This window comes from Hirundo rustica, chromosome 4 (genome assembly GCF_015227805.2).
Source record: "Hirundo rustica isolate bHirRus1 chromosome 4, bHirRus1.pri.v3, whole genome shotgun sequence".
Classification (NCBI taxonomy): Eukaryota; Metazoa; Chordata; class Aves; order Passeriformes; family Hirundinidae; genus Hirundo; species Hirundo rustica.
The window spans coordinates 72,292,053-72,317,385 of record NC_053453.1 but is presented as its reverse complement, the minus strand read 5'-3'; the positions used below and the strand labels follow the sequence as shown (position 1 = coordinate 72,317,385).

The 25,333-nt window shown below is 37.6% G+C and overlaps 1 protein-coding gene across 13 annotated transcripts in view; it reads left to right on the top strand.

Annotated features, from left to right (window-relative positions):
- Positions 1-25,333, top strand: part of PIK3C2G (phosphatidylinositol-4-phosphate 3-kinase catalytic subunit type 2 gamma) — a 244,152-nt gene that overhangs the window by 82,113 nt on the left and 136,706 nt on the right. For all 13 annotated transcript variants that reach the window (XM_058420387.1, XM_040063030.2, XM_058420389.1 and 10 more), the window contains 5 exons: positions 2,552-2,615; positions 7,394-7,510; positions 13,078-13,111; positions 19,720-19,915; positions 22,660-22,782. In XM_058420387.1, the coding sequence (XP_058276370.1) occupies positions 2,552-2,615; positions 7,394-7,510; positions 13,078-13,111; positions 19,720-19,915; positions 22,660-22,782 (534 nt within the window). The remainder of the gene's footprint in view (positions 1-2,551; positions 2,616-7,393; positions 7,511-13,077; positions 13,112-19,719; positions 19,916-22,659; positions 22,783-25,333) is intronic.

Here is a 25,333-nt window from a genome sequence, read left to right as displayed (position 1 = left end):
GCATTTGGGCACTATTTAGTGAGGCAGAATGGTGATAAACAGAATTTTAGAAGGGGAACTTAGCATTTCTCCTTAGTAGGTGCTGCTGCCAGGAGACTCAGAAGGGAAAGCTGCAAGTACATGCTATGTACTTGTCATCCTCCTCCCATATAGGCCAGCTGGGAACTAAGACGGCCTCTCTTGTCAGTCTTAGCTGCTTTTCTTATCTCCTTTTCAAAACTCTTGCACCATATTGGCTTGCTAAAAGCTATAAAAATGTCCTTAACATCAGAGAAGTACTAAATGTTCATGGGTTGGTAAGGCTTGCCATATTTATACACAGCTATAACGATGCACAAGTATGAAGTATGTCTGTGTGATAAGATCTGAGCATTATTAGTTATCTGGCAGACAAAGACTCAGGATAGTGTTACTAGAGGTATTTCAATCATTATTACAACTTGCTGGATTTGTTTCCTGTTAATGATGCAAAAATTATGGCTACTTTATACCGAAAATTCTCCAGGGTAAAATAAACTGCTGGAAAATATGCTAATTTTATGAACTAGCATTGTAATTTAGGAAATTATTCTGCAACCTGCCTTTCAACCAACCATACTAATAAACATGCTCACCTGCATGGTGAAAGACAAGAAGGCAAGCTCATGTGCTCAGATATATTTTCGAGCTGGGTAAGGCTGTGAAAAAGATGTTATGCCTGAAGACTCAGTCAAAGCAGAGCAACAACTTGCATTAGTTATGATTTAACAGGATTACAGGAGGAATTTCCAGGCAGCTGCTCCACATACAAAATGCCTGGCTAGATAAAGCCAGTGCAGATTGGAAATAAAAAGCTGTAAAGGCAAAACTACCTGTAGGAGGAAGTGAATAGTTGGCAACTCCAGGGAAATGCACTGTGGTATTAGCACAGGAAGGCCACCTAACTTTTCTCTGTTCTGTGAGTTATTTTAGTGCCATGAGTCTCCTTTCCTTGCCATGCAATATAGATAATGAAAATCTAGTCATTTACCATGAAACCTGTACTTCAGGCTACAGATGCAATTCTAATTCGGATTGCCCAGTTAGCCCAACTAAAATACGTAAGGACACGCACAGTCTCTCTGTAAATAGTTGATTTGCTTTGAAGCTCTGAAAAAAAAAATCAAAATACTTTTGAGACTTTCAGCTACCAGACTGAAATGGGGATGGAAGAGTGGGGGGGGAATTTCTTCTAACTGGAAGAACCTTAATAAAAGATTTGTGTGGGATATAAGAGTAGAATTGGAAAGGCAAGAATGAACTGTTGGAGTAAAACAAATAACAAAGAAATAATTTAAATTGCAGTTTCCACTTTTTCATATAAGCATGTGCAAACCCCAACCACCTCTGGTGGCCATCAAGGTAGTAATGCGTCCCTTTTACTAATCAGTGGTTTAGGCGAGGTGTAAAACTGGGAATTAAGGTTTCCCTCTCCTTTCCTGATGATCTGACCCTACAGAGGAGGCTGACACAGGAAGATGCCTTAGCAATCATCTCACAGGCACCTGTTTTTGTTTTGTTCCAGCTGACAAATGAACAACAGCAAGAATTTCAGAGTGCTTGAGAAAATTACACAAATGCTTCTTAAAAGCAAAATCTGAATCTGGGTAGCTATCAGGGATAGCACTTGGAGCCTGTGGTTCTAAAAGTGTGAGATTTGCAGCTGAAGCATCAGCTGGGGAGTTTAGTGTAGAGAGGTGTATGCTCCTCTTTGTAATCCTTATTAATTTAGTGAGACTTTGATAAGACTCAGCAATGTGCCTGTACAAATTTTGCAGAAACTTCTGTAGCATGACAGAGGCATGGAACCACAGAATGGTGCATGGCTGTCTCCAGAATTCAAACAAATTCCTGGCTTAGGAGTTGCTATGGAAAAGGCAGTTTCTGAAACTGAGCATGTAAACCTGAGAACTGCATGCAAATCGAGTTTCACGGATTATGCAGCAAGGCTGTCCTGTTTTATAACATGCTTTTGTACTTGTGACTTTGCATGTACTTTTGAAGTGTCGTGGTTTTCCAGCTCTTGTGCCGATGTTTTATCTGATTCTATGCAAGCCTGTGAAGTGATTGAGAAAGAAAGCATTGGATCATGAAATCATATAGGTTGGAAAAGACGTTTAGGAACATCAAGTCTAGCTGTAAGAATGCAGCAAGTATTTGAGTCTATCCCTCTTTAAGGTAACATATAGGCACTTTCTTGACCGTAAAGAGTAAAATAAATGGGAATTTCAATAGCCATTGAAGCAGCAAGTCACTTATTGGCATTCTTTAACTTGGGAAACTTGTGTCTTCATGTATAAGTCGACTTTTTGCATCTATTCTTTGTGGCAAATGACTACCAAAAAAACAGGGACAGCCAGGCTCAATTGCATGATCTCTACATAGCCACTTGGCTTTATTTTATATGAACATAAAATCACTGACAAATTATTTCAAATGTCTATGGAAAAAAATAAAAAACAAACCCAAACCCGCTCTCTGTATCTAATCCTATTAACTTGTTGTTGTTTCCTTTTTATTTCCTGATTTCCAGGCAGAACCTCATCTCTGTTATTATGAACTACAGAGGTCAAGTGGAATATCTGCTGCAAAATGAGGTATTTGTTCTCAGTTTGCTACACCAGAAAAGCATTAACTTATACATGAAAGGTATCTAATTATTAATCTGTCTTAGATGCAATTAAGGAAGACTTTTAATTAAGACTGCTTAATTTGACTTTGAAAGGATATAAATTCTCTTAATAAAACTTGGTTTGAGGTTAGGAAGAAAGTGCTACAAATTTAAAATATCAAAGTTGACTGTTTCTACGTGTCAAGGAACATGTAAATAAAACCAGAGTTGCTTGGGTTGGCAATATAATACTTGGAATTAGTAGAGGTATAATGCATTATATGGATCTGCAAAATTTGTCCCTGATTTTACAAACCCCCAAGCCTAATGTTTACATATTTAGTATATAGATGCTAGGGTGTGGTAGTTTGAGAGATTAGTTTCAGCCAGCAAAGCACCTAAGAGCTTTATTTTAAAACATTGTTGGCTGCCAATTGGATGCTACCTGCTTGAAGGAAAAATATTTAAGATATCTTCTCTGCAGTCCAATGTTTTAAGGACAAATTGAGTCGTACCTTGGAAGAAACCACATGTTTATTTTATCTGACTTCCAAGCTGGCATGATAACTGATTTGATCTGACTTTCAAGTTGGCATGATAACTGATTTTCTAGGGTTTAAAAGTGGAAAGAACAAAAGATTTATAAAAACCAAAGAATACTGATGTAGCATGAAGATATTCCAGTGCATCTCATCCAGAGTTATAACTCATTATGCTAAATTATGGATTTATTTGAAATACCTGTTACAACATAAAATGAATATTTTGCTTCAGAACTCTGTCACCTACGTTTAAGTTCAGATTTTAATCTCTCTGGATATTCTTGATCCGTTACTATTTCTATTTTGAATAGCCAGAAAACATACATTTTCATACAAATTTTATACATATACACACATATATAGAAACACACGTAAACATGCAGACACACACAAATACATAAATATTTTTCAATAATATATAATATTTATAAATACATAATACAGATAGATACAAACATTTTACACTTTGTGTAAATCTTTGACACTTTTTCAAAATGCAGAACACAAATTTAGAAGCTGTTGAACCGTGGCTGCCTACAAAGCTCAGCTCTGGGTCTGATACTGTGAGGGTATTTGCTGAATTTTCCTTTGTAAGCATCACCTCAAAGGGAAGTGTTTAGTGTACAGAATGTGATGCAGTCATAACCATTTGGAAAAGTTAGGTCCCCGAGCTCAAATGCACGTGTATATTTCTTTACTAAAGTAGACCCACCAGGGCAGTTATTTGCATTCACTGAAATTTTAGGACCTAAAGTGAGAGGATTCTAAATTCAGAAAAAGCCATAACCTCAAAATTAATGAGACTTTGCAATCCACCCTCTACAACTGATTCTGTGCAGATATTCCTCAGACCTATAATGAAGCATTCCTAAATTTCTTTTTGTGAAAAGTTTTTTCATGGAATAAGCAATTTCTTGAAACCATTAACTTTTTATAAAGGCAAGGAAGTGTATTTGTCAAATATTCATACCATCTAACAAATATGTGTGTGTCTAGAGCTAAATTTCCGTGTAGTTTATTTTTTTTAATAAGGTCTTTTCTACTCAGGGACACTCAATAAAATCCGTATGAATTGCTTAAAAGAACAGGATTGCAGGTTAATGATGTTAGGTCATATCATGGATATTTTCATTCAGAAGCATCAGTATATGGAGGTTTGTCAAACCTAGGATCATGAAGTATGATTTGCTTTAATTAATGTCTCAAAAAATTACGGAGCTCTAATGTAATAAGTAATATTCATAAATATGCAGTAAACAAAGCAAAAAATGGGAACCCTTTATTTGGTCTTTGAATCCTTGTTTACTTATTTTCTCTATATTCTGATTAGATTGCTCAAAGAAGGTCTAAAATTGAGGGTTTTATAACTGCCCCTTATCCTAAGTCCGCACTGCAGTAATTCTGTCACTTTTTCAAGCTATTCCCACCCACATTACTGGGATTGTTGTTCCTCCTCTCTGTTTCACCACAATCCACCTTCAGCACACTCTGGGATTTAAGGCACTGGGAGCTACTCACATGTTGTGAATTAAGTGCACATCTAACAGCTGAAGTTCTGTACTCAGCTGGAAGTTTCTTAAGCAGTCCAGGTTTACCCAGACATACCTCGAGAGCCTCCATTGAAAATAAAATTAAAAAAGAAAATTAATATTTTGCACATTTTTCTACTTATTTGCAAATGTATTCTTCCATAGGTATGGGGATACCAGTACTTTTGACTTATGGGACAAACACACTATCACAATATAATTAGTAATAATGGTAAATAAATGGAAAATTAATTTTGAGATTGATAATGATGCTATTAAACAAAAATTTTAAAAAGATAATTAAGATGTCTGGCACAAAGACAAGGGTTGAAATGTAAGTTTTGGAATGTAATTCTCAGACAATATGTGCTGTCAAATAAGCAGCCAATTTTGATTGCCCTGATAACGACTTCATTTTGAAATCCATTCAAAATGTACCGTTTCCGTAGAGAGGACTCTGTAAAATTTTGATACAGAGCATAGATGTTCTGGAGCGAAATAACTTTTTTTTTTTTTTTTTTTTAAATCATATAAATTATTGAAACACCAAAATATTCTTCTAAGGTTCTGCTGTATTTAAATATGTAGAATGGGGAAAAAATTAAAATTGTTGACTTCAGTTCTTTTGGAACTGCAGAATGAAACCTTTTTTTGTAATTTTGTAAGAAATGAATCTCCGTCTTCCCTTCTTTGGGACAAAAATCAATGTCATATATCTACACGTGAAAAAAGAAAAATCTTTACATGATAATATCCCAGCAGAGAAATTGTGTGAAAGAAATCATCTTGTGTAGTATTCAGTATCACATAATTTTATGTGCTTACTCCTCTTCATCTGCATTATGCTCCTTAGAAGTAGCTACCATAAAAATGAAGTGTATGGCAAAGTAAATTCTATAAATATTAATACTTTGATAGTTTATCTATAAACAGAATAGCATATTTAACAGAAATTGATGCCTTCCCCAAGGTACCAATTCTCTTTATGGAATGACATTTAGATGTACGTACAAAAATATATAAACTGTGGGAGGGTTTCTTTTTTTCTTTTTTTTTTTAATATCTTTCTCCATCCAGAGAGCTGTTTCTCTCCTCAAGGGTTACTTTTGTGTATGTCTATTGCTTGTTACTGCTCAGAAGTTACCCTGCATAACTGTATTTATAGGCAGAAAATTCTTCTAATAATACATCTCTGCTTGAAGAAGAAAACTGCTAAATTAAAACTTATTTAAATCAAATGCAAAATTGAAATTATATTTAATATTAAGTACAAACTCTGTATAATAATTTTTATTTATACACACGCACACATATACTCCCTTATTTCTTCAACAACTCAGATTAAAGCAGCATTTATAATGTTTTGGAGTTGTCAGTGTCACACACAGCAAAGCCACACCACTGAGCAGTCAATCAACCCCAGCCCAAAGGAGGGTCTAAAATTCTTGGGAGATTACAGTCAGCTTTTTCCTCTCTAGAACCTGTAGTGTGAAAAGGTGTTTCTGTCCTTAATTACTAAAAAAAACCCCAAAAACTTATGTTTAAAAGAATCTGACCACCAGATATTTGTGGATATTTCATGTCATTCACTCCTGCTTTAGTTTTCTGCTCGAAGCAGGTAATGTGGAATTAGTTAGCTCAAGATATTTTTGTATTTATTTGTAATAATGGCAGCTGTCGACTTTCTCAATACAGTCTCTGCACAGACCTTAAGCCTGAAAACAGAAAGTTTATCTTGGTATGATTTTTATTTTTCAGGCATGAAACGCATGAGTTAGAGAAATGGTTTTATGGGTACATCGACATGCTATAGCGCACTGAAAGGAGCATTTATCAGTACAAAATCATGGAGAATATTTATAGGAGGGCTTCTGCTTGCTCAGAGACTGTATTTTAAGGTTTAATGAAGTGATATAACCACGCAGAAAGTCCATGAAATTTTATTTATTTATTTGTTTTCCTGAACATAGAGTACTTGATACTCTGTTTAAAGATTCTGTTTTCCTTCTTTAGGGGATACAATTTTTTTTTTTTTTTTTTTTTTTTTTTTTAATTCCACAAAGTATTTCATCTAGAAACTTTTTTTTTTTTTTTTCAATATGGTAATATTTAAATATCTAAATTTACAATCAATAAGATTCCATAACTTTAACTAAATATATAATTTTTCAGATAAATAGTTGCCAAAGCATTCAGTCCACAGGTGTCAGATGAAGCAGCCTCCCACACAGTATCTATTTTTAGGAGGCTTTTTTCCAACTCTTGCAAAAATGAGTAGGAGACAATAGTGAGGATAAATCCATGGAATCACAAAACCTCAGAATGCTCATGAATCGAATCCCTTGGCTTCAGGTCCCCTCAGAAGTTTCTTTACAGTTCCTTTACACTCCTGGACTTCAGACAAACCAAGGTTTTCCCTTAAAATCAGTCTTTCTTACCAAATTTGTTGTAATTTTGACAAGCATCCATTTAGTGGGAGATAACTGGACTTCAACAGAAATGCTGCTACCCTGGGAAAACATTGGCCTGTGCTGATTTCAGTTGTGGTCAAACTAAACCATGGTGTTTGGATTTTGCTCGAGAGGGGAGGATTTTCTACACCCTCACTGCCATGAAGTTTATGGCAAGGTATTTCTGGTAAATGCTATGTGTCTGTCTCTTTTTTTTCTCCCTCTTTTCTTTCCTGTCAACAGAATAATGTCGATAACGTGATTGAAGCAGCTAAAGCCATCTGCAGTGTCCTCTGTTTTGTGGAAACCAGAGATGTTACTGACGCAGTCAGGAAACTCCGTGCTTTGGTGAAAGCACAGGTAAAAGATGCACGTTCATGTCCTGTTTTTCTCTTTAAAACTGGAACCTGAGTGGTTGTCACTAATTTTTTTGATGGTTCAAGTCCATTTTACTGTCTTGCTACATGTTTTCCATTTGATGAGTGTTGGGTAGAGGCACTGGAAGGAAAAAGAACATTGACCATGTGTGATGTGACAGAGGAGCAACAGAAGACTTGCCATGTGTTTAACTGGAACTGATATTCTCCAACAGTTCTTCCATGTTCCTACTCAATGTACAAATCTCTTCTTTGTCACATCACCTATTCACCAAACCACGTGATTTCAGAGTATTAGGTTTTCAGATATTTAGTACAGGTTGTCAATAATTTTAAAAAATCTTCCAAAACCAGTGATTTTTTTCAGATTCAAATGTCCCTGCTTTTTATGCAAAAGAGTGCCAGCATCATACAGTCCTGGTTTTAGCTGAAATACTCTCAAAACACTGAAATGTTTTTTCCAGGGGTTTCTGTATAACTGTGAACTGGAACTTTGGAGAGCAGTATCCCATCTCAGTTTGGTCATCAGCTGTTTTGGTATGACCTTAGGCAAGTCACTATGACCTGATTTATAGAAGTTCTGAGCTCCTAAAAGCTTTTTTGAAGTCAGGATCTTGGTGATACAGGTGCTCAGCAAATCTGAAAATCAAGTCATTAATCACTTGGATTTACTCTGGTGTAACTGTGAGTCATTATAATTTTTTCACACCCTAAGGAAACTCCCTCTTCACACTTAAAAAAACAAACAAACAAACAAAATGTTACTGAGGAATTCTCTCTGTCTTTGTGTGGTCTCCTGTCATTCTTTCTCACAGCAAATACTCTTTAGGAAAACATACCAGACTGTATGTGATGCTTGCATTCAGACCATTACCTGCCGGCAAGACTTTTATCCTTCCTCTTTATTTTTGGTTTTGAATTTGTTTTTTTATTTTTTTTTTTCCGTTTCATTGTTTTTTGTTTGTTGGTTGGTTTTTTGTTGTTTTTTTCCCCATGGCTTATGGTATGTGTAAGAACACCAAAAACTGGAAGAACCAAGATAGCTGTAGGGTTTTTAGTTTGTTGCTCAGGCCTGACCAGCTGATTCACTTAAGTGGCTTTTCTTGCTTCCTATCTACTTCATGCTTCACTGCAAATCTAGCTTCTATATTATCCTAAATCTTTTAATGTCTACTTTGGCATCAATTATTAGAAGTCACTGCTGGAGGTAAATTCCTGTGTAAATTAGTCTGTGTTGGCACACATTTTATCTGGCATGGTGTGGAATCAAAGGAAAATAAGAATATCTATTTCAGAAAAACTCTTCTTGGATATTAGAGGGCAGATACTGTAGAGAAAGAGATAAAGGAAATAACAAGGGATTCATGTGATTTTCTCTGCAGTTAACCTCCAGGCTCTCTTAAGAGGTGTCAGGATGATCAGTGTCTTGTCCATGAGACAAGTATTTTGTCAATCCGGAATCTTTCTTAAGAGGTAGACAAAGAGCTGGGTCCAGTTCAAAGACAGAGGAAAGTAACAGAACTTAGTTTTAGAAGGGAATTAGAGCAGAAGAAATCTATCAGGACTGATTTGTTAAAAACTTGTATTTTGAGGTAAGAAAAGTTTGGTGTATTCTTCCTTTTAGTGTTCGGGTCAGCCCTGTGAACCCAATGTGTAAACCACCTCTTATAACTGGCTTATATATCCCTTGGTCCATTTGCAGCCCCATCCTCTCTGAATTTGAGCAGAAAAATAGGTGCAGTGGTCAAAGAGACAAATCAGTTCCTATTAGTGTGGCTCATCCTGAGCCACAAAACCCCACACATCATGTAGAACTGCATAATGGGATAGAACCCAAAGAGTACAGGCCATCTTTTCCAGGTCTTAGGTTTTTTTGCGGATGTCCATGTTTCTTCTGTTTGTCTTCAGAGTCAGTGTCATGCAAACATTGATTTTGGTTTTGAGATGAAGTGGCTGTTAATAGGCAAATAATTAAATTATGGGTTGATCTATCTTGTTGTAGGAAGAAAGAAAAAACAACAACAAACAAACAAACAAACAAAAAAAACCCCAAAAACAACACCAAAAAAAAAAACAAACAAACAAACAAACAAAAAAAACCCAGAAAAACCTCTGCTCCAAATCTTCCCTGTTTGCCATTGCTCATTCTCCAAAGTGTCAAAATTTCCAGCTCCACTGTATAGACTGTCTCCAGTAGTTACAGGTTCTCCTAAAACAATTTCCATGCTCTTCCTCACATGGAGGGAACAATGTTTTGTGAGGAAAAAAATGTCCTTTTTTCCGTTTCACCTGTTTAGATTATAAGCCCTTCAGAGCAAGGAACACCCTTCCTTATCTGTGTGTACAGTCTCCAGCACAGCAGAGTGCTGGTCCTGGCTGTGATCTCCAGAGGCTACAGCTGATAAGTGGTGATGATAATGATGCTGTTTGCTCGTCTGTAATGAGCAAGAGATGATACTGTTCCTGAGTAGCCTCTTCTGAATGTTAAAAAGATTGTGTCCTGATTGAACAGTCTTAAATATTTTTCTGTCCTAATATTCGATAAGGAGCTGCTTCACGTATCTCTCAAAAACTACTGACTAGGCTGTCACTCATGCTTTAAGCTTTTTAAGTTATTGAGGTTTTGTTCTCTTAACGCTGCCTTTGAGGCTTGGTTAGCTGAGCTGGTTGTCTGTCCCTTGAAGCCTTCCTGTAAAAGCTGCCTGTGACCTTGCCTGACACCCCTGTCCCTCTGACTCCCTCTGTGCTGAAGCAGACCTGACTAACAACAGACTTCAAACAAGTGGAGGGGGAAAAAAAATAAAAACCCAACTATTCCTGCACCAGCAAATGCTGTTGCAGCTGCTGGCTTTTTACTTCTTTGAGGGAATCCTGCTAGGACACTCAATAGACCTCAGCAATCTAGAAAAGGTTTGGCTTTGATTCTATAAAGAGCTTCATCTTTCCCAGCAGCTGAACTATAAATGTCATAAAAACAGTAAAATGTTTTGTAACTTGAACACTGTCCCATTTTGGGAAAATAGTCATTACACATTATACGCAACTACTTCCCATGTAGAATGGTATACAAATGTAACAAATCAGACTGAAAAATCTATTTGTCAATATTTATACAAAGATTGACCAGCTTTCCTCTCTGTAGCAACATATGTAGTCAAAATTAGTACTCAGCAGCCAGTTATTCCATGGAGTACCAACTCCCCCAAACCTCTTTTTGATTTTAACTCATATTGAGTGGTAGGGTCATTTTTAATGTGAATTTTGGGTGCTGAAAGAATCATTAAATGCTGCAACATTACTGTATTTTACCACATTGCTTGAATTGTTTCTATTATGTTCGTCAGTATAGTACCAAAGTATTTTGTTAGGAGGAAGAGAGGCTTTTTTCAGATGAGCAGGTAAACTGCCCCACAAATTAAGTGACATTTTTGAGGCTACTTCTTACACCTCAAGCACTGCAGCGTTACACATCAGCTAAGGAAGAAGTGCCAGAAAAACATTCTAACTGCTTTTCCACTTGGTTTCCTGATGCTTTAGTGTAATATGCAGTGTGGTTTTGTGTGGAGTATTTTTTAACATGTCTGTTTGGCACAAGTGCACATAAAGCCTCAGGAAAACCACTGCTTACTTCTTCCAATGCAGGTTACACAGGTTACCAGTATATGTTTGTTTATACCTATCTGCACATGTGTGCTCACCTACTCAGGAAAAAAAAAAAAAAAAAATTGAATCTGCTTCTATTTAATTCTAGTTTGAAAAAAAAGCAAAACAAACCAAAGAAACTCACTTTCAATCTTCTGTCTTTAATTAAATTGTACTTATTACCTCCTTACTGCCTCCTCACTGCCAGTACCGTGCATTCCTGTGCCATGGTTAAGAGATTATGAAAGCAACTGGCACCAGGCTGGTTTCTTCTTAACTGATTGCATCTCTCTGTAAATGTGATTATTTCAGTCTCTAACCAACCTAACCCTGGGATTTTAAAATCCATTCAAGGGAGGTTCTGGGCATGATGCACAATTAATGTTTTTCATCTTTTTTTTTTTTTTTTTTTTTTTTTTTCCCCATTCCTTTCTTACAGCAACTCACAAAAAGTCCTGGGAGATCAAATCCTGCCAGAACAGGCACTAATCCACTCTATATTAAGCACACTATACTATGTTGAAATTATAAGTACAGTGCCAAAAGGTTGTTTACTTTCCAAGATTTGAGGGAATTGAACAAAGGTCTCTGATCCCATTTGTCTCACTGCATTATGAAGATTGTGAAAACATAATTCTCAGCCTGGATGCTGCTTTTCTCCCCTCAAGTAAGCATTTGACTCCCTCTGTTCATCTTCAGCAGACAAATGCTGGCAGCTCCAAGCTGGGTGCCAGAGGGAGAATGTACATCCAGCATGGTATTTCTTCTGCCACCTCTGCATGCATTGTAATTTTTAAAAAGCCTCATGCTGAATACATATGTACTAACACAAAGCATTCTCAGCCCACTGCAAAGGGATTAATGACTTTAAAGGGCAGGGAACCTTACAGGGATGTGGGCTCACACAGTGCAAGCCACAGGCGACACTGAAGTGCAGAATTAACTTTCCAGTCTCTCTGGTCAAGGTTTGTGATTTGTTTTTGTGTCTCGTTTTTGTGTCTCTTTGGTAGAAGCAAGTCTGATCATAGACTCATATCATCATAGAGTATGTTGAGCTGAAAAGGATCCACAATCATCCAAGTCCAACTTCTGTACCTGCATAGGACACTCAAGAATCACACCACGTGCCTTAAAGTGTTGTCCAAATGCTGCCAGAACTCTGTCAGGCTTGCAGCTTTGAGCATTTCCCTGGAGAGCCTGTTCAGCGCCCAACCACCCTCTGGGTGAAAAAGCTTCTCCTGATAGCCACTTAACCTCCCCTGACACAGCTCCATGTCATTCCCCTGGGTCCCGTCACTGATGACCAGAGAGAAGTCATCAGTGCCTGTCACTTCCCCTCCTGAGAAAGCTGGAGAGCACTTTGAGGTCTCCCCTCACTGAATATTTCCTTTTGGCCACCTCTGGTCAGCTGCCTGCTCAAAGGCCATCAAGGAGCACAGCAATTTTCACTGATCTGGCACAGGAATAAGTGAAATGGAGGGCCCTTGAGTGGAGACTTGCTGCTCCTCACCTTTGAAAGGATGCCAAGATTCTGCCTTTGGGGGCTTCATGTCTGATGGTGTGAGTTTTGGAAAGGGATGGAGGGGGAATTCTTATCTCTGCTGTACCACTGCAGGGCTGAGAACGTGTGTGCACCTTTGGTAAGTGCTTCTTTGTAACTTGACATGCCCAAATTCTGCCAGAAATCAGGTCTTAAGTGCTGTGTCTGAGGTGGAAGAGGAAGCAGGTCCTGGTGCTCTGAATCCCAGTCGTGTCTTGTATCATCATAACATTGAGATTAATCAAAATCCTTCCCTCTTTTCACTGCATTTTCCATGAGCGCTACTCCTCCAACCATTATAACTTCTACCCAGTCTTTTCTGAAGTGACTGATTCCTTTTTTTCCCTCTCTGGTTTTTGTCTTTATAGAATTCTCTTCAAAGTGTGGAAACACCAAGCAAAGGTAGGGTGGTTTTTTTTAAGTATGTTAATTCTAGGTGTATCATCAGAAAACACACATTTTGCTATTTGTTTGTTTTACTAAACTGTTCGGGTGGGCATATTGTAGATGTTTACATGTGAAAGTGTATTATAAGGTAATTATGATAAATTGAAATTGAGGGGATCTAAAAGTGTAAATAAAACAGCGTTTTCACAAAATAATCTGGAGACTCAAATATGGTGAATAAATAGCAGAGTGAAAGAACTGAGTACAGGCTGCAGTGGTGATAGTTTTCTGTAATCACAACTTTCCATGTGGAGAAAAGGGAAAATAATGAACTTCATGGAAGCCTGAAAATTTATTTTTCTGTGCAACTTTTCCAATAATTTTGATTCCTTCCTCTGTAAGCTTTAGCTCTTTGTGATCTTTTGCTGTACAAATAGTGTCTCATCTAATGATAGACTGTCATACAAAGAGTACTGTTAATTAACAGTAATGGACACAATTATAGATCCTGCCTTTTTAAATTCTCACTGGCTCAGAGGTGCCCAGCACTCTCAGACTAAGGGATAAGCAGGAGTCCTCTCTTCCATGGGTTGGATTCCAGGAGGGAACAGCCACACCGGAGTTCCTGTCGCATCAGGCGCTGCTCTATCCCTCTGCGGCTGCCCAAATGCAGCTGGGGATGCTGCATGGGTGCCACCAAAGAGCCCTCCAGCTGAGCACTGGGGTGGGCTGTGGAAGGCCTGTGTCTCCCCACTTTGAGGAAAAAAAATGGCCTCTGAGATGCTCTTTTCCTCTCTTTTCTCTGTTTGCTTTTCTCGACTGTACTCTGCTCAGAGAGGCAAAAAAAGGTGAATCAGCTGCAGTGGTTCCGGCATTCTGTTTTTCTTTCAAACACACAGTTGGTTCGAGTGCAGGTTTCCAAATGCCAGGCTCGTTTCAGCATTATTCAACTTCATGAACAGCAGAGAAAGGAAACAGCAGTCCAGTTTGTAAGCTGCCAGGAAAAACTAAGCAGCTGGAGGGTCAGGAGAGTGGGGAGAGAGCATGCAGGTGCAGAAGGAAGAAAGTAAATTCAGTTTTTAGGACTCTTCTTTCTTGGATGTATTCCTTTTTCCCATGAGTTGTTTTTGCACCCTTAATGGCAGCTAATTTCTCATGTTAAAAACAATCAATAGTTACTAATAAACATCTACCTTAGATGTATCTTCCTCCACACACTGTTCAGAAGATGGAATTGGAATGGATTTAAAGCACTCCTTGGATTACAGGTATTTCCAAATTTGAAATTAATCGAACCAGCAGCTCTCTCAAGGAAATTCTCATTTATTGAGTGACAGTGAAGGAATCAGTGTTTACTCCCTGCTTCTCTGTACCTCTTTATTTATGCCAGGAAATTTTCAACAGTGAAGATTTCTCAGTCTGGTTTTGGCACACCCTAATTTCATAACAATTGCAGAATCCTTTTGGAGGTGTATTATTAGAAACTGCAATTTACTGATTGCGAGTCAGAACTTGCCAGGCCATTAGTCATCCTGTGGAGAAGCCTGCATTCAAATTTGTCCAAGGTAACCAAAATTCAGATTGTCCTTTTGCATGCAGTAATGTACATTTCACGTATGTTTTAACATGCTACATGCATTACATCTGCACCTGATAAACTAAATAGAATAAAAGCTAGCAAAATATTTTCAGTTAGGCTAACGAGTTAGCATGTCAAAGCTGGTGTTAAGAACACATCTGAGAAAAACCAAGTGTGAGTGCAATGACCAAAACTGCATCTGCAGGATCTGCAGGAACCCAGGTCTGAGCTCCTAACAGTGGGGAAAGCCATGCTGCATCTTCTTTTTTTGGCACCACAAGTTTTCGTTAGTCCCTGTCTTCTCAGTGCTCACCTCCATGATGGAGCCTCCCATCCTCTGAGCTAGGGACATTAACCTGGAGAGGAATCCAGATGATATTTTGCACCTGCTGAAGCTCGAAGTAAAAGCCAAAGAAGTGAGTTGTAAGCTCCTGCCAAATTCAGCTTTGTGTTTCCTTTTCCACCTCATTTGCTTCCCACCTTTTTTTTTTTTTTTTTTTTTTTGCTTCATTGTGCTTAGCTGTCTAGGATTGCAGGCGTGCAAAAATCTCCAAGCCCGTGACCCAAAATTAAAGGGAAATCATAGCCTTAACTCAGTGCTGTTAAATCTTTCCTGATCTCTGGGAAGTTAAAATCCACGTGCTTTTCTTCCTCAAGCAGCACATTTGCAGATGAAGTCAGAATTGACAGCTGAGGAAGAGGCAGACTGGATTTCCCATTTGTACTGTTCCTTTCTGTCTCTCATATGAATTCATGTCTATCTTGGAGAAAACAGGATCTCATTTACTTCAACTAATAATTTCCATTTCCTTTCCCCTTTTTTTCCCCAAGAGATGATTATTCCCCTGAATATCATAAAAGAGTTTTGTTTTTCTCCATTATAGTTTCTCTCTACCACAAAAGAGAAGAACATGTAGGATACTATTAAAATTAAAGCCTTACTTAAACAATTGTTTAGAAACGGCTTTAACCTTGCTCTTTAATAACAGATTTACAGAGGTTTATTATTAGTCATTCACCATGGACTAAGCAAGTCACAAACTATATTCAAAATATCTAGCCTTGATTTAGTGTTCCAATAACTGCTTCTATTAGCAGTGTTATCTCTGTAGAACAATTTATGCCACTGCTGTGAATAAAGCAATACTCATCCACATTATGCCTAAGTCTGGACCACGTTCTTTTTCCTCTCTATGAAGTCCTTAGAAGATTATATTCAAGTTTTAGAACTCAAAATATTTTCTTTATTTCTTGTTAAATGGGAGGAACCGTAGGCATTTTTAGACATTGATACCTTTCTGCAGCACAGAGTGTTCACAGAAAATAAAGATTACTCGTGTTGATGGAGATTTAGCACTGGATTTTGCTGCAATCCAGAGTATGGAAAGGCTGCAGGCTGGGACAGACCTGAGTCTGCGTGTGGTTCTCAAAAGCTGATGAATGAATGTTTATTCAGTGCCTTCAGCCTGGCTACCTCAGGCAGGGATTTCACCAGATCAGACATAATAAGCAGCTTTCAGAATTTGATCAGTAGCTCTCTGGGACCATCCAGAAGGAACTGATGATATTGAATCAAGAGTCTTTTCCAGCTGAATTGCTGGAGTCGTTATCTTTTAGAGTGAATGCAGAAATATAGTGCTTACAATAGGTGTAATGTAGTCATTTAAGACTGTAAAGCTTCTCTAACTGTGCTTGGGATTTGATACTTATTTCTAGACCTGAAAATTAAAAACATTCACAACAGAAAGACTGTATTTTATTACAAAAAAAAAAGGAGGGTTTTTGTTTGTTTGTTTGTTTTGGGTTTTTTTTGGTTTTTTAGGGTTTCCTTTGGAGCTGGAAAATCTCCACTTTCTTCTTTTCTTGGCACAAACCCATTACATATTTTTTGTTTTCGGAAAAACATTTTGTTTCACAATATGGAAAAATCTTCAGGGATCTTTATTGATTTTATTTCATTTTTCTACCTGTCTCTGGCATTGTTTCCAAACCAGAGCACAGCTCCTCACCTTTAAGTTGTTGCTGTGTTGCATCCTGATAGTTTTTCCCTATAGCCAGAGGCTTTTTAATCAATAACAATTTTTAAATAACTACAACACCTAGTTCTTCACAAAAAGTAGACAGAAGTTATCAAGACATTATAAATCATGTAGGAGCAGAGATATTTTTGATACCAGGACTGCACGAGATTTTTAGGTTGTTTTCAAGGGATAATCCATAGCTAGTAGGAGAAAATAATCCAGCAAATATTGGTGCTTGGAAACTGCATCTGATCAATATATGCATTACAGCCTTTTCATGTTTTGCCTCTTTCTTATTACAGTAGTGACCTAATTAATGCTGCTGAGCACTTTACCTAAAGGTCAAATGGGGTTTGTTTTGGGTTTAGTGTCTTGTTTGTGTGTGTGTCCTAAACTGTATTCGGTATCTTGCTCTTTTTTTTTTTTTTTCTCTCTCTGAAAATAAGTTAGAAAGGAAAAAAAGAATCAACCTCCATTTCTCAAAATTGTTTTTAGTCTGTCAAAAGGGTCAAAAGCCTTCATTCCAAATTCTGTTCAACCAAATTTTTGTCATATTTTACCTGGAGAAAATATGTGTAGGTTGGAGTGTTTAACATGTATTGAAGTGACATCATCTGCTGGTACAGTGACTGTGAAGTCCCTGCTCCGTTGGAAGATCTAGCAATAAAATAATATGTGAATTGCAATACTGGACTGAGAAGAAAAAGTAAGTGGGTTTCTGTAAGGAATAAGCTACTGTATGCCTTACTAAATCTTGAAGGTGCCTGCAGGTGTATTCATTAACACTTCCAGGACTGTGAGGATTGTTCTGTTCCGCACCTTAGGTAGAATTTATTCCTCCAGACTCCCCACACAAGGAGCTGTCAGAAATAAACATATATGGCAGCTGTGGTTAAAGTTCACTTCCCATGTTACCATCTCATTTCTGCAAGTCAGTTTTCTCCTCACCTTCGGTGAGAAGGTGATGGCAAATAATTTCACACCAGAAATAAATCACGAGGTTTGCATTGTGAGATTATTAATCTTGGTCAGAGTTCGCTTTGTGATGCGGTCCATTCATTGTCTCTTACATCCTGGGTGTGCCTGGCACACATTTCCAGAAAACAGGTTTTGATGTAGCTGAAACTATGAATCTGCTGTAGGAAGTCCACGGCCTGTGCTTTGTAAATCAGTGAAACACCAGTCCTTTCTCAGCTGAGATTTATTAAAAGGCATAAAAAGCAGTAAAACTCTGTGGCTTCATAAATGGGTGATATCAGTTCAACCTACCATATCCTATTCAGCAGCTCATTAAAATACAGTGAGAAAATGCTGAGCAAGTTTTATGAGTAATGGATGTTTACAGACTACCCAAGATGTTTCCCTCTAATTCAGTTAATTGCTCCTGGTCCTAATGACTGAAGGACCGGGGTTGGAAAAAGGTTGAATCTGGAACAGAAAACATAGACTGTCTTATAACTGAGAGCAAGAATAAGAAAATTAATGTTGAAAAAAAAATCCTGAATCTGCAGACCAGATCATACCTGGACATTCACTTAAACCTGAGGAACTCTGTTCCTGAAAATGTCGTCGTTCTGTAGGTCCTAATAATTAGCTAAATAAAGCTGAAGGTCATTTGTCTCCCTTAAACTGATTGCCCCGAATGGTTCCTTTGCTACCATCACCCCTCACATGCTGCTATAGCAAGTTGAGGGGGTTTGCTTGTCTGGTTTTCATGTATTTCATGTATTTGACATCAGTTTTGTCACTCAGGTAGACAGTGAAAATCATTTTTCTGCAAACATGGTCGATGGACAGGGCAGCTTGGATGTGGTGATAGGCATCTTGTATCTTAATCACTTCCTTGTCTGGCACGTGTAAATTTTCTCTTATGGAAAATACTCCATTGTATTTGCTCCTAACTTATTATTTGGGAATCTTTTTCTCATGGAGTATTCCCTTCTATCTGTGGCTTAGTTGGCATTGAATACAATTCCTCTTGTTCTGGAGACAAAATCTGAAATGTTGCTTTACCACCCATAATATAGATTGTGTTAAAACTGTACATTTTCACAGATTCTGAACTACCTTTTGCCCTCTTTTGGAGAAGATGCTGAGAAGGTTCTATTCAGAAATCATTGACTTTAATAGGCCAATTTTCATAAATAAGGGAGTTGCTATTACACTACATTTACCTGCCAACCGCTTTGATCAGATTGGAAACAAGGAACTTCCCAAGGAGCTGTTGTTCCTTAATGAAAATAATGTGGTACTTTTCAGACAAAGTACTGGTTCAAATGATAGTCAGCTGATGTCCTCTCCTGGACCCCTTAAGAAGAATCCATGTTTATCACCATGGATAAGTTCTTGGAGTGTAAAATAATTCAGTGCAAATTAATCATTCCATTTACTAAGTGGTTACACACCCAAGAGGACAGCCTGAATTTCATATCTGTTTGTATGGATATGTACTTCAGTGTCCATTTATTGTGTAATATTATCAGCAACACATGACCACCTGAATGCTGAATTTTTCTGATTGTGCCTGCTGTTTTATATGATTTATTAATTGCTTACCTACAGTTGCAACACCTTTACAGTCTTAAAATTTAACCAGTGCCTTTTCTCCCTTCTACTGCTGCCTTGCCAGTTCCCTTGAAGTAAGTAACTACTTAGCTGCTGAAATGACAAAATACCTACTTAATAAAAATCCTTCCAGCACAAATATTCAAAGACTGAAATGGCATATCTGAGGTACAGAGTAGCTTGCTGTAGTTGAAAATGCTTACTTTGAAAATGCCTTAATTTGAAAATGCCTTACTTTGAAAGCGCTGTAATGAAAGTCTGCTAATGATACACCAGAAATGAGCTAAGGCTGGTTTCAGAAGCACAGATGGCTAATTGGCTTCAGTTGTAGGTTATGTCATTTTAATTAAATTTTATTGGGAAGCATTTTCAAAGCCATAACTGATGGTTTAGGATAAATATAGTTCTTCACAAATGACCTATTGCTAACCTTTATTTATTCCTCTGTCTCCTCTCAGTGTTAATAGAGGCTGCTGTGACAGAGCTCTCCACAGCCATCTCTCGTCTCATCCACGTCTACAGCAGCAGCTTTGATGCAAATTTCCAGCTTGCCAGCATACCTAAGCGCCCTTTTTGTGCAGACATCAGCCTAAATTCCCAGCTGAGCTTCACTGTCTGTGCTGCCCATAACATCCCAGAGGCCTGGGTGACCAGGTAGGAGCAGATCCAGCAAGGGTTCCTGAGAAGATGTGTTGTCTTTGGCAGCAATCATTTTTCACAGATACCAGCTCCCCTCTGCTGCTTTGGTGGTGGTCCTAAACTAATGTTAGAGATTGTGTGCTGCACACCAAGGGTGTGATCTCTGCAGGACAAGAGACTGGAAGGGCTGGAGGCCAAGTTAAATAGAGGGGTGCTTTTGCTTGGCCACAGTCTCAGTGAGGTCTTCTCAGCAATTTTTGCTCTTGGTGTGTTCAAACCGTGTCATGCGGCTGAGCCCTTCATAGATGTGATTAGAGTTTAGAGATCCAAGAATCCCTACCATCAACAAAACGCAGGAAAACAAAAGGAAACAGCTTTAATAGAAAAAGGAGACAACTTAATAAAAAGCTAAGATAAATATTCTCTTCTGCATAATTTGGTAGAATTAGTTGTCTTGTGGAGTAGCTGCTTTTCCTAGTCATAGCAAAACTGATGTTCTCTTACCACTCCAGTCTGGTAGCATTATTTTTATGAGTCAAATAGTTGTTCCCAAAGTTTTTGTTGATTTTCCCATTGCTCCCTCTTTACCTTCAATCCCAAGTGACTGTAGGATCATTTGCATTAGACTGTGAGTGAGAGGCTGCACTATACAGCATTGCCTGTAATTAGCCTTTTAACAAAAGCCTGAGAGACTTTGCATTAGTTAAGGTAATAAATACAGAATTATAATCCCTATCCTGATTTCAGATGGTTATACCATCCCCACTGCATTTTATGTTTTACCAGAAAAATGTGGTATCACACACAGCCTGAAGGCCACTGATGACTCCAATGCTATGTTCAAGCACATAGAAATGAGAATCTTTCTTCCTCCTAATCTCCTTTTCCAGCCTTTCCAATATTCATAACTACCATAGACTTCTTAACATGAACTGCTGCTCTAACACTTGGTTTCCTCAAGTTCTTTTATTGATGTTGCTCCCATGCATGTTCCACATTTTTTTTCTTTTTTTTTCTGGACTCTATGAATTCATGCTGGCAGTGTCATGGATCCCATGTTCCATTTCCAAAGGCCACATCATGATCTTGCTGCTCTTTCCACAAGCGTTTGAACATGTCTCTATTCCTGCATATATATAATATATAAAATGTATTCTATAGGTATACACATTATAATATATAATATATTATGTATCAGTACATTTATTTAAATAGCAGATCTTAATAATTTGTTTGTATTAGAATCTTTTATTTCCTGAACTATCCTCCAACTCTTTGTAAAGTTTGGACTCTAGGGGAAGTATTTCCTAGTCCCACAAGATAATTTTTCCTTCTCTGAAATGACACCTCCTAGGTACTACATACTAAAGATAATTTTCTTTAAAAAAAAAAAAAAACCAACAACAAAAACAAATCTGCTATAATAATTATAAATATAATATACATATTATACATGTTATATATAATACATATAATAATGATAAAATATATATCTCTTCTTCTGGAAGAAATAAACCATCATTCTTATAAATATGGCAAAATCAGGCACCTTCAATCTGCGACTGCCTCAGTCAGATTTCCTGTTCACATTTGCCTGTTTCCCATGTTCATCATTCTTGTCCAGATGAGATCTAAAGCTGAGCCTGGCAGGAAGATCTGGAAGTTACAAGACTAATTAGGAGCATTAGTTATTTATAATCTATTTTGACTAATATTTTAAAAGATTTCAGTAAGAGGAATGTGAAACAAGAGATATTCCCAGACCTAAGTTTCACTCTGAAGCTACTCAGTTCACTTTCTGAAGGCCAACACAGGTGGCTTTAGTGCTTCTGCTGTAAAATTATATATATTCCCTTGAGTACTAATCTTCTTCTTTTACAGATTGGGAAAAGAGATATAAATAGAATCATAGAATACCCTGGTTGAAAAGAATCTTAAAGATCATCCCATTCCACCCACTGCCATGAGCAGGGACACTATCCCAGGTTGCTCAGAGCCCCATCCAGCCTGGCCTTGGAGACTTCCAGGGATGGGGCAGCCAGAGGTTCTCCGGGCAACCTGTGCCAGGGCCTCAGCACCCTCACAGGGAGGAATTTCTTCCTAATATCCAATCTAAATCTAACCTATTGCAGTTTAAATCTTTCCCTTGCCCTATCACTTCATTTTCTTGTAAAACATCCCTCCCCGGGCCCCTTTAGCTGCTGGAAGGTGCTCTAAAGTCTCCCTGGAGCCTTTTCTTCTCCAGGCTGAACAACCCCCATTCTCTCAGCCTTCACAGGAGAGGTGCCCCAGCCCTCTGAGCACCTTTGTGTCCCCTCTGGACCTGCTCTGACAGTTGCCTGTCTTTCACTGGGGGGTCCAGAGCTGGATGCAGTTCTCCAGGTGGGAGATTTCTCATTGACCCTATGATGAGCAAGTACCAACACTTCACTCATGTCCAAATTTTTATTCACTGCAATAGTGAAAAAAAGAAATTAACATAAAAAACATGGAACAGAACTCCAAGTGTCTTTAAGGCTTCTCTTTAATTCTGAACCTTAAGGAACAACAACAACAACAACAACAACAACAACCAACAACAACAACAACAAAAAAGCTTCAAACCCCCTCCATGCACACATTAATATGGTATGAATTATTATAATTATTTTTCTCATGTAAGGATGGATTTTCATAAGTTCCTGAGTGATTAACTCCAGATATACTGTGCTGGACATAGTATATTACAATTTTTACTTTTTTTTTTTTCTCCTTTGTAGGTACAAAGTTTTCTCTTTTTCCTGTTTACTAACTTATGCTGGGAAGACAATATGTCAAGCGAAGATTTGCAAAAATACTCCAGTTAAAAGCTCCTTCTTTTTCCTGGCTGACTGGAATGAGAAGTAAGTTTTGGTCTGTGTTTGATTTATGTTTGTCTGGCAGATATTACACATCCAATATTCATTAAACAAAAAACAAAACAAAACAAAAAAAGCAAAAACACACATCTTTTTTATGGATGTTCTTCCGAGCCAATTAAACTGCACAAAATTCACAGAAACTTAGAGCGATTGGAATGAGAAAGAAATGGGACAGCCAGAGGAAGGAAAATAGAACTAAGGTAAGTCTGAGCTGATAATAAACTAAGCTCAGCTGGTCTGTGAATAGCTTTTATTCACTGGAGGCATCCAGGAGTACTGCAACTGAAAGCAGATGCAACCAAAGGCTGAATTTCTGCTCTTTTGAGGAATTCCACCTTTTGGGTCTACCTTTAGTACATCTGCAATCCAGCTGGAGAACCTGCTGTAATATTTCTTCAAGAAGAATTTGGGGTTGTTAGGTTGGGGGTTTATTTGTTTGTTTAATTTTAGGGGGGGCTATTTTTTCAGTTGTTTGTTGTTTTGTAATTTTTTTTTTATAAGAAGGATCTGTAATTTTACAATGAGGACTTTGGGACTGGAATTTTAGGGCAAAGACTGTCTGTTACCTGTCTATCTCACATTCAAACAACATTCATTTAAGGCCATGCATGAAAAAAAGCATCTATTACATCTATTTGCAATACATGAGAGAGAAATACACCTTTTTAATGATTTGGTGGTGATGTGGGATTCTTTCAGCTTCTTGAGAATTACATATTTATATTTACAATCTTTGAAATTTTTGGTCTTTTGCATCACTGCTTACTGTATTCTAAATCTGAAAGCAGCTTGATTTCATTGGAATTGAACAAAGGCCACAAGGTTTATTTGGGCTTTCTTGTTTGTTTGTTTTGGTTTGTTTCTTTAATTACAGAGTGTAATTTTTGAATACAGAGTGTAATTCACGACTTCTGTTTGTTTTTTTCTGAGACACGTGGCAGTTTCAAACTGGTCAAATGGAAGAAGAGCTTTTCATGTCAAACACATTTATCTTAGTGGAGAGATATAGGAAGATTACTAATGTCTGCCTTATGATTAAGAAACAAAATGGGCGCACTTAACATCTGCTTTGGTGCCTCAGTTGTGTCCATAACACTTAAATCCCTTTTATATGATTGGAAAGTAGCTGCTGTCCTTGTGTTTAAACAATCATATCATTCCCTTTTCCTCTCTAGGAATTTTCACCTTGTCCAAGTTTCGGTCAAGTAGTTCCTCATGGTACATATAGGCAGATAACACTGAAGTGTATGAGGAGGATTATATTTCTTATGAGCAGTTTTGGCTTCTGAAAGGTGGCTAATGCTTTTCTGGACTGCATGTTACAAAACATTTGATAAAACAAAAGATAAAATAGAAATAAATTTTTCTAGCGTAACTGAAGCAGAAACTCTGCTCTTCTTCCATTTCATGAAAAGTAATCAGACTGAAGCTTCAGGCTTTCCATTGAAACTTCTCCCCTACAAAATCATTATTAAATGTGCACAATTCCATCCAAAAGCTTATTGGAAAAAGAAGAAATTGAATATGCAGAACAAATCCTTTCTATAGGTCACAGATGCTTGTAAGAGTCTCTTAATATCAGATCTGGAAGTGTGTGAAACATAATAGCATCAGTTTGTAAGGGCACCTTTTTACTTTTTATTGTTGCTTGATTATAAAAAAAAAATAAAAATCCATTTCAAATAGATTTGAAAGTAAATTCCTGAAAATTTATATCTGGCTGATAGGATTTTGAATATTTAATTTATTTTAAAGTCTCAATACATGAGGGGAGTTTTCTTGAACCCCTTGTCCTGCGGGCTGAGGATCTGGGGAAGCAGATATGTCATTATTTTTGTATGTTTGGCATGTATCCAGAACTGGGTCTTGTGAAAGAACTCTCTTTTTGAGTCAAAGCAGAGGTAGATGCCAGGTGAGCATTTTAGATCAGCTAGCAGCCTTAAATGGAGAGGACATTTAGATTAGATATTAGTCAGAATTTCTTTACTCTGAGGGTGGTGAGACCCTGGCACATGTTGCCCAGAGAAGCTGAGCGCAGCTATTAAAAATGCATGTGGGAAAAGGTCACCAGGAAGAGCATTTATTACATTAGGAAGTCAGATATTCTCTATATAGCCATGGATCATTCAGGCCATAAAATAAACCTAGCTAATTCAAAATGAGTTCTGATGTTACATTAGGATTGATTTGAACAGGGGGAAAGAATGGAGAGTAGTGTTTTGGTGATTAGGAATATAGGTAGAGAGTTTCTGCTAAAAACAAGGCTTGCTTTATTTGCAATTTTCATTGCTTTATTTGTTAATTTTCATTAATTTAGTTTCTATTTTCAAGTGGTTTAACCAGTTGGTGCCTGAACTTTAACTTAATGGGGTTTTATGTATAAATATGAGCTTCTGTTGAAGTCTGTTATCATATTTAATCTTTACCAGAATGTTCTCAGAAACAATGGGAATAATTTGATACCCCATGAGGTTGCCTTGTGTAGTGCTTCTTCTGTTTGTTCTTTTTTGAGAGTATAGCTTTGCTTTAGAAC